General features: G+C 33.7%; 1 protein-coding gene across 1 annotated transcript; it reads right to left on the minus strand.

Moving 5' to 3' along the window:
* Positions 1–2,432: 2,432 nt before the first annotated feature.
* Positions 2,433–3,674, minus strand: LOC110875681. The gene is made up of 2 exons (XM_022123886.2): positions 3,493–3,674; positions 2,433–3,120 (listed from the first exon to the last, which is right to left on the minus strand). Exons 1-2 carry the CDS (start codon positions 3,544–3,546, stop codon positions 2,527–2,529), a joined length of 648 nt encoding a protein of 215 aa, XP_021979578.1. The 5' UTR covers positions 3,547–3,674; the 3' UTR covers positions 2,433–2,526.
* Between the last annotated feature and the right edge of the window lie 10,508 nt (positions 3,675–14,182).

Genomic DNA, 14,182 nt, shown 5'->3' on the forward strand with positions numbered 1-14,182 from the left:
CTATGTTGACGATATAATTGTTACGGGTAATTCTGAGGTTGATATTATGAGAGTTAAAGCTGTTTTGAGTGACAATTTCCAGATAAAAGACTTGGGTATTTTAAAGTATTTTCTGGGAATTGAAGTGTTGTATGTTGATTATGGTATTTGTTTGAATCAACGTAAATATTGCTTAGAGTTACTTAGTGAATTTGGATATTTAGGTGTTAAGCCGGTTAACACACCTATAGAGCAAAGTCATATTATTAGTAATAAGTTAAGTCAAAATCAGTCTATGGTTAAAGATGTTACTGGATTTCAGAAACTGATTGGCAAACTATTATATTTGTCTATAACTAGGCCTGATATAAGTTATCCAGTTCAGTTTCTAAGCCAGTTCATGCATTCTCCACAGGAATGCCATTTACAAATTGCATTACGGTTACTCAAGTATTTGAAACAATCCCCTGGGAAAGGGATTGTGTTTAAAAAGGAAAATGACTTTGTTTTGAAAGGGTATGTCGATTCAGACTGGGCCAAGTGTTTAACGTCTAGAAAGTCTGTGACTGGGTTTGGTATATTTCTGGGTAATTCTCTTGTGTCCTGGAAGTCGAAAAAACAGAGTGTTGTTGCTAGGTCTACCGCTGAAGCGGAGTATAGAGCTATGTGTTCTGCTTGTTGTGAAGTTATGTGGATTTTAAATCTGTTAAAAGAGTTATATGTTGAGTGTAGTTTACCTGTGAATTTGTTTTGTGATAGTCAGTCTGCTATCTCTATTGCGTTTAATCCTGTGTTTCATGAACGGACTAAACATTTTGAGCTTGATTTGCATTTTTTGAGAGAAAAAATTTCAGCTGGGGTTGTTGTTCCAGTTAAGGTAACTTCTGAGCAGCAATTAGCTGATTTGTTTACCAAAGGGTTGAATGGGTCACAACATGACACTTTATGTGAAATGTTGGGCATGTTGGATGTTTTCACTGTATGAATTATGGGGGGATGTTGAGAAGTATTGGACTTATATTGTTTCTCTAATTCATTCAGTGGGTATTTATTTGGGCTCTTATTTACTGGGCTCCTGTTGACTGGGCCTGTTCAGGTTGTTACTGGCCTGTTGAGGTTGTTACTGTGCAATATATTTTGTTGCAACTTGTTGTAACTGATTATGGGCTATTTGTGACATTGTTATAAGTGCAAGGGTTGAAAGTGTTTATATTGAGGGGCTCCGGTTGTTACATCATATCCTTGAGGACTAAAGTATAACATCTATTGTTACATCATATATAAGCTGATTGTCTTGTTAGGGTTTCATTATTCGAGACTCTTCTCTTTCTCTCTTGTTACGCAGACTTGTGGATCGCTCAGTTCTTCAAGTTTGGATTGCTGCTGTTGAAGATCTGTTCCAGATCAGTTTTAGTTGTATTTTCTGTTGTTAGATCCTGTGGATCTCAGTTGTTTTGGTTGTATCGTTCTAGTTAATCAACTGATTTATCATCAGTTGATTATCTGTTCTTGTATTGTTCATAGATCTTATGTTTTGTAAGATCAAGGGTGGTTTGGGTGTTTTCTGGGTTGGCTAAATAATAAAATTTTGTGTCACCGTTTTATCGCTATTTCTGGTGTTATTGTTGTTGGTTGTTCTTGTGTACACCTGTTTATACCATTTTTACAATCTTTAGTCATGTCAAGTTTTTGTGTCGGATTGCACTATAACTATGCTTTGTAAACCTTGACATTATTTATAAATGGTAAAAAAACAATAAATTAAAAACAAATGACTCTATATTGGATCTTGATTCTGATTCTTGGGTCCCACATTTCCTACCTTCCGGTAGTTGGCACATACATCTTGTCAAATCACCATTAGCATCCAAAGCTTAATTAAATATCATCAATCAACCACCATTCATCATGCATCATCCACCATGCACCATGAACACCCGACGACTAGGATTTATTTTCTGACGACAATCGGGGTTTAACTAAACTTTTTAAGTGAGTGATCGAAATTTTTGCCTAAAATTAAGAGAAAATTACCAATCTAGCCATGAACCAACATCATTTTCAAATATAGCCAGCTGAGGCGTCTCTATGAAGACGTCTCATAGAAACCCGAGCAACTGAAGCGTCTCTTGCAGACGTTTCAAAACATCCAATTAAAAATGGACACGTGGCATTACCTATTCCCACTAAAAATTACAAACGTGTCCCACTAAGATTACATACGTCTCTTTAAAATCTTGATCATGAGTTTCTTGGAAATAAGAGACGTCAGCAATCTTAGTGGGACACGTCTGTAACTTTTAGTGGGAATAGATAACACCACGTGGACATTTTTAAGTGAGCCTTTTTGAAACGTCTGCAAAAGACGTTTCAGTTGCTTGGGTTTCAATGAGGCGTCTTAAATAAAGACGCCTCAGATGACTATATTTGAAAACGATGTTGCTTAATGGCTAGATTGGTAATTTTTCCGAAAATTAATTACACTAATAATGCCCTAGCTATGAATCAATACATCATACATAGCTATGAATCAATACATCATACATGTTAATTAATATTAATTCTTTGACATCTACTATCAATAGAAGAATCACAGCCTTCAGGAAAACCTCTTTTCCTGCTAAATTTCCCAACCAAACAGTTAACCGGCAGCATAGCTGGTGGCACCACCGGTGGCGGCGGAATCCGGTAAGCATCTAGCGGCGGCGGAGGGTGGCGCCAATGCGGTAACGGTCCAGCCAGTAAAAGGTTTTGTAACAAAGGCCCTGCTTTCATCACTGCTTCCAAAAACTTCCCCTTTTCAGGCAATGCCTTGATCGAAAACCCGAATCCGTGCTCCGAAAACTGAGTGGGTTCGGTTACAGGCGATGAAACAATGCTTTCTTCACAGTCTGAGGAAGAGAACCCACCAGTGGTATTGTGATCAAGATCATCTTCTATGCTTGATACAGTGGGGTGATGCTGAATGAGCATCTGGTATTGATTCTGAGCTTCGAGTTTTTCGTTTACTGCTGTGTTTAGAAGATGTTTGAGGTGAAGTAACTGGTCATCTTTTTGTTTTAGTTGTTCTTGTGCTTTGTGTCTTGTTGCTTCAAGCTCCATTGTTGTGATCAAAAGAGTTTCTGTAAGCTCCTCCATACTCTGCTTCAATTTAATTTAATCAAAACCATAGTTTTTAATAGCGAGCATAGCGCTCATGTGTCGCTATATAGCTGATAGCAACAAATAGCGGTAAATAGCGAGATTTTTTGTAATTTTTTAGGATTTTTTTATAATTTTTTAGGATTTTTTTATAATTTTTTGGTAAAATATACATATAAGATATTTCTAAAATTTTCTTCTGGTGTATCGCTAAACATGAAATAGCGCTCGCTATATCATTGCTATGACTGCGCAACGTGTAGATAGCTTGTCGCTATTCTCCGCTATTCACTATTGACAACTATGATCAAAACCCACAAAAAAGATTTAATATTTAAGCAAAATAATGAAGAAAAATAGATAGAATTTGACCTTTCCATGGCTAAAATATGCCCAATCAAGAAGAAAGTTGGTTTGGTCTTCCATGTATCCTTGCAAATGGTAATGCTGTTGTAGATGAATAATGAAAAGGGGGTGGGTTGAGTTGGGAGTTATAAGGAGTGGTTTGGCACTAGTGACATTTTAAGCTACTGTATCTCTACAGTGTGAATGCGTTGTATATTATTTTAGCTACTGTTTTGAGTCACGTTTGGTACACATTTGATACAACTAGGAGATGTTTGAGATTGTTTATTACTTATATAAAGTATAATGCGTTACGTCACTCATCGAGCAACATACGATTAGAGCCGATAACATTTGGAACTCTAAGCGTATGACCACCGACAGTGGCGGAACTAGCCCAAAAAGTTAGGGGTATCCTAATTTATTTTTTTTAGGATCAGGGGTATCCTTTATATAACAGAAACGAAGTTGAGGGGTATTTTTACACTACGGAAATGAAGTTAAGGGGTATTTTTATACTACGGAGACGGGGTTGAGGGGTAGCCCGTGCTACCCCTATTAAAACTATAAGTCCGCCACTGACCACCGAGCCTTAAATGTTTTGCTAACAGTAAAGAATCTAACAAAAAATACCCCATTGACATACAGACTAACGGATTTGTGGAATAATACCTCGGACCTTAGACACTCCGACACGGTAACATATAACTTGAGCCTTGCACATCTTTTAACAGAACAATTTAAATTGAGTTATGCCGTGTAAATACCCCTCTCCTCGTACAATAGACGGTATTGAATTCTCACTACATGCCATTTACCCCTCTCTCTCTACAAACATAATATTGATTTTTAACTCGAATTTCGTCACAAGAAGACCCTCTTATGATGAATCCGTTATTGTTTGCATGTGTATATAAGCTTAGAAACGGCTTACTTATCTTTGATCTTTGTAGCAACACTTGTTACTAGTGCGATAAAATGATTTGAAATAAGCAACTTATAATTTTGGGTTTTAAATTTCACATAATCAGCCAATGAGTAACTCCATAAGACAACTTGTTATTCTTATTGTTGTTGTTGTTGTATACGATTTTATATATGATTATGTGTTTTAATTTATTTTGAATTTAGAAGTATAAAAGGCGGTGAAAAAGGACAAAGATGAGAGCAAAAGGGGTCCATTGAAGAGAGTAGGAGCATAAGTAGGTTAGTGGTCTTATCTTTGTCTATATATGTTTAAACCGTAAGTCAAAAATAGATCTTTTTAATAAAGCCATCGAGTTGAAGATGTGATTCACTAATATTACTATATTTAGGATTTGTTAACTCTCATTAATCTTTATAAATATAGTCATTCAAGCTTCAATTTGTGCTACATTATTGCACTTTTAATAACCCCTTACATATACAACCGGTCAAAATCAACTACATTGCCTTATTTGTTATTTTGTGTGTTAGACTTGAAAATTTATTTTTATTGTTAATAATTAAAGTAAAATACAATATACACACCTCACACAAGTAGCATATTTAACACATAAGTATACAAACGTGTATGCGCTTACACACCTTGATCTACTTGATAAAGTAAACTAAACACTAAACACACACCCCTTTATTTGTTTCTCGTGTAAATTACACACGTCTCACATGCACTCATTGTTCTTCACCATCTCAAGCAACATCCTCATCTTTATTGACGTAAACACACATTTTTTCTTCATACAAGATAAACATACACGTGTCCATTTTCGTCTGTTCTTCACACACATTCAAAACACACACCTCTCACGCACACCTACACCGATTGTTCTTCATTTTCTTGGAACTAAGAATACCTCTAGATCTACATCTCCATTATAGTACTTGAACACATTAACAAATCTTTGCTTACTCCTACTTATTCCAAATTGGGTTTCAAACCGAAAGTTGTAAAAATATCATATTGACAACTCATCCTTTACTTATCCAAATACAAATAAGATTGCAAACTATTAACTTTAAAATTTTAGCTAGAAACTTAATATAAGCTTTTTATATAAATATGAGGCGTATAAAGTGGTATATTCTAAATCAATCGTCAAAAAAGTAAAGTGAACTCAACAAATTTCCATCACCATCACAAATCTTTTACATTGGGTAAATTCCCTTTGTGACATCTGAAAACTTTGATTCTCTCAATTATGATGTTAAATACTACAAATCTCACAAATATGATAATTGAGAACTATTACTCTAACCTTAACCTTATGTACAACTGGATCACAATATATGAATTATGTGACTTTTGGATAAGCGTACGTGGTAGGATTTCCTAAGTGTAGTGGTAGAGTCCTATGGAGCTTCATAGTGGAATGTTATGTGGCAAGTGACAATTGTATAAGAAAAAGGGTTATGGGGCTTTATATAACTTAAGTATGTAGTGGGGTTATATATGTATGAGACTTTATATATATGTATGTATATATATGTGTGTGAGTGGGAAAGGAATGGTAGCGTCGTGATATACATAGCGGGGAGGCAAAAAACTTACCCTATAACGCCGGTCGTAACGGTGTAGCTGGGCACTATAGGGCGCTATAGATGGCTCCGGCATGATATGCAGCCCCGCTACGGAGGGCCTAAATGTAATATGCACAACATAAGTCTGGATTTATATATTACGTGAGTTTGATATATGCCAAGTGCACCATTATATATGTATAACTAAGAGTAATTGTTTCAAATGAACACTTTGAAAGACTTTCGTGTCTTGAAGTGAAATCAGCTGTTATTTTGGTTTTCCATGTTCAGTATAGACAAAAATAAGATCTAGTACTAAAAATTAGGAATATTGGATTTTAGTAATCTCAATTATTCGTTGGCCATCAAACAGTCTTAATTTCAAAAATAACCACCTGCAATCCCAACTATTAACACATTGGCCTCCAATAGACCCTGACTAACAGAACCCTAACGCTGTTAGTCTCCGGTTGCCGAAAAACGGTTTTTGGTTACAAAAAGTTTCCTAAAGGTCTAATCTAAGGTTACAAAGAGGTTTGGGACGAAAATGTTAAGTTTTCCGGCCAAAAAGAAGTTTTATGGCGAAAAGAGAGTTTTCCGGCGACTTCAGTAATTGGGGCTTTTACTAGAATAAGCTAAAGGTCCGTAATAAGGTTACAAAGATTTTTGGGATGAAAATGTTGAGGTTTTTTTTGGCCAAAAAGGAGTTTTCTGGCCAAAAACGTTTTTCCGTCGACCGAAGACTAACGACGTCAGAATTCTGTTAGTCAGGGTTCATTGGAGTCCAATATGTTAATAGTTGGGAGTGTTAGTGATTATTTTTAAAATTAGGACTGTTGGCGGCCAACGACCAATAATTAGGATTCTTAAAATCCAATATTTCAAAACATTATAGCAAACCAACATCCTACCATCATAACTAGGGGCGGACCTAGCTTATATCCAGTCGTAGCACGAGCTACGGCTCAACTTTTTACCGGTAGTGTAATTTTTTTTATACAAATGACACCCCTAAACAACTACGAGGACACCCCTAAAAAATTGTTTACAAACCAATAATAAGCCCAGCTACCCAGATTGTTTACAAACCAATAATAAGCCCAACTAGAAACTAAATAATAAGCCCAAATAACTAAATAACAGCCCAACTGCCCAACTGCCCAAGCCTTTGAAGTTTGAATGGGTGGCACATTAGCAGGGGATATCAAATGTCAACCAAAGGGATTTGTTGCTTGCTGGTGATCATCTTCGAACAGAGTCACAGACGAACATATTGGCCGCACTTCGAACAGAGTCACAGACGATCAGATCATAGGTTTAATGTGTTCATCAATGTTTATACATACATGATCAGATCGTAGGTTTAATGTCTTCAATAATCTTTACCTTTTGTTTTTTTTCGATTAAAGAACAGGTCCAAGTGTCCAACAACAATCATCGAACAGGCTGATTATTGGCTGAAGTCGCTGTTGTTGTGCTAATTGTGAGTTGTGAGTATTCTTTATTTCTTTTCTTGTTTGATTAGTCTGATTAGATGTATTCTTGGTAGTTGGTGATTTTGTATGTTTATACTTTTATTTTTTCGATGTTAAACCAGGATTGTTGTTTAATCTTGAATTCTTTGAAGTGATGACGAAACCACAATCTAAAAAACAATCTTTAATTGGGAACTTTTTCAAAAGAAATTACGAAAAAATTAATGAAAATCGGGTTGGTGATGATGATACAATTCCAAATGAAACAACTCCTCCGAATGTTGATAGGCTTGGTTGTTTGTCTATTTTAATTTTTTGTTTAGGGAAAAAAGAGACTTCCTATTGTAAAAAATACAACATCACAATGTTGGACAAGACAGAAAGTTATAGTAATCCAAGAAACCGAAAGAATGTCATTAATGTCATTACAAATCGACATCATTTTGAAGTTGACATTTTTAATGAGATTTTGGACATGCAAATTCAAGAATTAGGAAATTGATTTAGTGAGGTGACAACTAGTTTGATAATAAATATGCCGGGTTTAAATCCTTATAACGGTTTTTCTAAGTTTGACTCATCGAAGATATTGGCGTTTGCTAAGATGTACCCGGATGATTTTACTACACAAGAAATATGGACTCTTTTGGGTGATATTGAGTCATTTCGTCACACTATAAGCGATGATGATAAATTTGCAAACTTGAATGAAATAAGTGATCTTGCGCGTGTTATGGTTGAAACGGGAACGCATAGTTCTTGTCCTTTTGTTTATCGGGTAGTTAAGCTAGCTTTGCTTTTACCGGTTGCAACCGCAACCGTTGAAAGATGTTTTTCGAAATTGAAGCTTGTCAAGACGGATTTACGCAATCGAATGGGCCCGGAATTTTTGAACAATGCTATGGTTTGTGCGGTCGAAAATGATTTTTTACGTGAAGTAAAAGACGACGATGTGATGGAACGATTTCAAGCTATGAAAAAAAGAATAAGACAAATCTATTAGGTATTTGTTTTACTTTATTTATTTATTGTCGTTTTTTTAATATTGTATGATTGCACAGTGAAATTTTTTTTAATACCCCTAAGTTAATGTTCTAGTTCCGCCACTTATCATAACCCGACTCTTTCATAACGAAAACCATTTTATACACAGAAGGTTGATGAATATCTAGTATTTAGTAAGCAACATAGTGTTTTTTTTAAATAAACTTCATTAAAAACACACCTCCGACCCAAACGGGCAAAGGGCAGGAAATTACAACATATACAATGGATATTTACATCAGTTCGCCCACTTAATATAATTACATGGGGATCTATTTTTAACCCAAGCATACCATCTCGATTTTAGCTCACCTATGATATCTTGCGGACTACACTTATCTGATTAAAAACCGCTTTGTTCCTTCCTTTCCAAATGCACTAACAAGAGATAATTGCTAGCCTGTATATGATCTTTTCTGCCTTCTTATCACTCTTAATAAACTTATGGACGTCTAAAATGTCTTTGAACTCAAAAAAGGAAAGTGGCAGGATATTGCACCAAACGCTGAAAGCCGACCGCATACAAACCGCCACCGAAAAAGTCGTGAATAAATGATCCACCGTTTTCTCGAATTCATTACAAAAGGGCACATGACCGAGTTAATATTCACCGTCTAACATAGTGTTTTTGTATTTACCATTTACATTTTTCTATAAGAGTATTTAATAAAACCACAATCATGATGATTCGAGATTAAGGATTTGTTGGAGTTACACGGGTTTAGTCCGGGCACGAGGAAACGGAAGAAAGCTATACTTGCCATAGTATTGATCGCTGTTTGGTGTATATGGAAGACCCAAAATGATGCACTGTTCAGTGACAAAAGGCCGAATGTCTATAAAGTTTTGGAGGAAGTGAAGTCGCTTGGTTATCTTTGGATAAAGATAGGTTGAAAGAGACGTCCATAACATGGGAAGATTGGAGTAGATTTTCGGTTTTATGATTATTTTGTTTTCAGCTTTTGGTGTGATGTTTCTTTGGTTTTGATGTAATTTTGGTATCTAGCGCCTTGCTAGTATTAATAAAATTTCTGTTGACCGTTAAAAAAAAACAGTCATGATGTATCTTGATGGAAAAGTAGTTGGGATTATATGTTATAAAATTAAAGAAAGCAAAATAGTCAAAATGAAAACATTCATTACAAATTATGATTTTTATTGAAAAAACAACTTTTTAGTTCATAAACATCTACTAACGTGATGTAAACATTTTCAATTAGACAGATGTTTGGATAAAGCAAGATGTTTGTAGGTAAACATAAGTATACATGATCAACTCAGTAATCATATACACCATACTATCATAGTTAGGGCTGTAAATGAATCGAACGTTCAACGAACAGTTTGTGAACCGTTCGACGGGAAGTTCGTTTATATTCGTTCGTTTAATAAACGAACGAACATGAACAAGAAATTTCGTTCGATTAGTTAAATGAACGAACATGAACAGAGGTCTCGTTCGTTCGATTGTGTTCGTGAACGTTCGGTAAGGTGTTCATGAACGTGTTCGTGAACATTCGGTGATTTGCGTTCGTTTATATTCGTATGTTTGTGTTTTAATTGAAAATCTTTGTACTTTCTTATATTTTATTTGTATTTTTTATATTATTAAACTTTTATTTATTTTATTTCCCTAACAATTAAACTATGAAACCCACTTTCAGCTTATTTATGCATCATTCCCCTTTCATTTCTCATTATTTACATCCACAAATACAATCGACCTCTGTTCCACAATAAGGGATTCAAGTTCGAGTCCTACTCTCTGGGTCATCTATCTTTATCCTTCGTCGCGTTCGCCAAATTTATTTGTGTTCGTGAACCGTTCGCGAACACGCTCATTTCCTTAATGAACGAACACAAACATAAAATCTCGTTCGGTAAGTGTTCATGAACCGTTCGTGAACACATTTATTTCCTTAACAAACGAACACGAACAAGGCCTTGTTCGTGTTCGTTCGGTTCATTTACAGCCCTAATCATATTGACCACATATGTAATTCTCCTTTGATAACAACGATGACGAAGATATTATATGGTTATCACTGTTACATACTATTCAGTAGGCAAAAGATCAAATACAAATAATCTTAACATACTAAACATACAAATTGAAGGAAAACTCAAAAAGACAAGGTGACATTTTTGTAATTACCACCAACTATCAAAGTTACTATACAAATGTGAACTCAACCAAAAATACCTAAAAAACACAAAATTTTTTAACATTTTTTATTAAAAAATCGCTACATTTCGTTAGCAAAAAATAAATAGATAAAAAATAATTTTTTTTGCTGCTACTAAAAGTAGCGATTTTTAATAAAAATGTTAAAAAACTAAAATAAAATAATTTGTGTGTTTTTTTATTTTTTAAGATTTTTTTAGGGTTTAGTGTTTAGCATTTTAGCTTGGGGAGGGGGGGGGGTTAGGGTTTTTTTAGGTTTTTGGGGGTGGGGGGTTAGGTTTTTTGGTTTTTTTTAGGTATATTTGTAGAGTAACTTTGATAGTTATTGATAATTACAAAAATCCTACTTTGTCTTTTTGAGTTTTCCTTCAATTTGTATGTTTAGTTTGTTAAAATTATTTGTACAAGAACTTTGCCCCTATTTAATAAAAATAAATTTGTTTATTAAAATTTAACTAGAGTCTAGAGACAAGTTAAACTAAATAAAAGTGAGCTTATTATTAACTTCATAATCACTTGTTAAATATCGATTGGAATGATTGTCTTTATTGTTAAAATTCATTACATTATATTTAGCTTTAAAAAAATAGTGCAAATAGTCACATTGTAAACATGTTCAACAAAAGATTTATAGTAATTAATTTAGAAGTAATATTAATTGGAAACTGTAAATTGCCTAAAAAGAGTTAAAGTTTATAGCTGTGTATAAATGTTTAATAAAGTAATTGATAGTTGTGGTTGACAAAATATAACACAGACGTATAAAATATTTATTAGATAATGATATGCAAAAGGCTTTTGAGTAATTTTATTTTCAAAAGCTAGAGCTCATTTCAAACTAGGCTGCAAATGAACCAAATGTTCGACGAACAGTTCGTGAACTGTTTGGTGGGAAGTTTGTTTGTGTTCGTTTGTATGAAAACAAACACGAACAAGAAATTTTGTTCGTTTAGTTAAATGAACAAACATGAACAGAGGTCGTGTTCGTTTGTGAACGTTCGGTAACGTATTCGTTTGTGTTCGATAGTTCAGTAGTGTTTTTAGTTTTTATATTTATTTAAATACTTCAAAATTCCGACAAATTAAATATCTAATAAGTGTGAGTGTATTATATATTCTGTTTATGAACGATTGTTTGTGTTCGTTTGTTTCTATTTGTGTTCGTCAACGTTCGCTTTTTGTTCGTTGCCTAAAATTAACAAACAAATACAAACGAACACAAACAAGTTCATTTCCTTAACAAATGAACACAAACACAAAATCTCGTGCGATAAGTGTTTGTGAACGGTTCGCGAACACATATATTTCTTAACAAGCGAACACGAATCATTTGATTCGTTTGCAACAAAATCCTATTTCAACACAACAAAATAAACATTTTTTATATAGTTTATATTTCTTTATTTATTTTTATTTATATAAATAAAGACAAAAGTAATGTCGTCTGTGTACCCCATTATAGCACATTGAACAAATGGTTCATATGTAGTTTATACATAGCTATTCTGTATAGTAACAATTCAATTTGTGTAGATGAGAAATCTTTGATTCGTCCATGATATTTTAATTTATGGAGTTAGAATATTATTATTTTTTATTTATTAATTAATTTATGTTTCTAACTTTAAATTTTAGTAAAGATATCGTAGGACTTTGAACTTTAATAATTTTTATAAATAATTTACGTTTGTACTCTTAGATTAAAAAAAAATAACATACACAAGTTTAATAATAATTTTTTTTTCTATAAACGATTCACGTTTTGACCCCTCAAACTTTAATAGAGTTATCATATGGGCTCTTAAGTTTAATAAAGTTAATTGTTAATATTTATAACAAATATTTGTTCTTTAATCGTTTTTATATTTATTATATTTGTTATAGTTAAAGCTAACTTTTAACTTTAGATATGTTTACTAAATCGTGTTGCTTGCTTATTTTACCATCGTTGAGATTAAAACTCGTGTAGTCTATAAAAACACATCAATATATCATGTAACAAATACATCATCATCAGCACCTTTCTACGACCCTGCAGCGAAGCGTGAGCTCCAATACTAGTTTACAACAACAAAGAAAAAATAATATTACAACAACAAAGAAAAAATAACAATAAAGAACGAAAAAACATTAATCTAATTGAGTGGACCAGATGAATGTTCAATCTGGTATGGAGAGATCTGACCTTTACAAGCCTTAAAACCTTGATGAATCTGCAAAACTAAGAATACCATGAGACTCGTTATGAGAAGGAGAGATGGAAGGTTCTTCTCGTAACCACCGTCCAGTGTGAGAATAAGTTGTAAGAGTAGAGAGCATAGAATGATTTCACCTTGATGGAGTGTTGTATTTATAACCGGAAGGATGAAGAGGATTGAACGAGACGTCCCTGTCAGAAATATCCATTTGGTCCCCTCTGTGCTAACAGTTAGTCTACGTAAACACTCTTTACCGTAAAACTTAATAATAAAATTGCAAAAATATTCTAGACATTTATGTGAGGTTCTATCAGACATAGTTAACAAATTGTTGTATTCTATAGGAACATTACCGGTTGTGAGATGACAAATAACTGAGGTGCAATTCTGAATCAGCGTGAAGCTCTTTTTTAATCACGTGTCGTAACCTTCTTGAAACCACTCAAATTTTCATTTATATCCCCAACAATTTTAAAAATAACTATTTTTAAAATTACCGTTTTGAACGAAGTAATCTATTAAAACTTCATGAGCTAATTCACAATCACACGACGCCTATTTTTCTTTAAACATGTCGTATCATCAAGCTCCTTTGTTGTGGCGACCACTTTGGTAAAAAAAATCCATACCACTTGAATCGAACGAGCAGAAAAGAAAACATACATGATAACATCTTTTCCTTTTTTTTCGGTGGGTGAAATAAATAAAATAAAATAAAAATAAAACATGTATTTTGACATACATTACTATTTTCCTCTTTGGGCCCGTTACTTAAAAGACTTGGGTTTACAAAACCCAACGTTATATATGGGTTGTTTCCAAGTAAACAAATCAACAACGTATGAAATGAGGAATAACAAGGAAAGAGAAAACATAAAAAATAAGGCTGTGAAATGACTAAAACGATATAGATATATACACATAAAATAACATATTATGTTTAGTAAGGTTCAATCTGTACTACACCGCTGAAAGAACGTATGTCAGTTTTTTTAAATGTCAATAAATTTTTGAAAAAGGATTTGATTAAAAAAAATATTAGGATGGATAGAAAACCCCATAAAAGTTATAGAAAAAGAAGGAATAAGTAACAAAAAAGATTATTGATTAAAAGAAGACAAAACAACAACAACAATAATAATAATAGGAGTTGTAGCCACCAAAATACGTGAAACAAACAAAAATAACACTATTACTCTATTTCTATATTGCGCAAAAGATCAAAATTGAAACAAACCAGATTTAATCCCGCGCGCGATGCGCTGCGGATTCCACCACAATCACCCAATAGTTTAACCCCAATACGCCCCTTA

Source organism: Helianthus annuus, chromosome 1 (genome assembly GCF_002127325.2).
Source record: "Helianthus annuus cultivar XRQ/B chromosome 1, HanXRQr2.0-SUNRISE, whole genome shotgun sequence".
Lineage (NCBI taxonomy): Eukaryota > Viridiplantae > Streptophyta > Magnoliopsida > Asterales > Asteraceae > Helianthus > Helianthus annuus.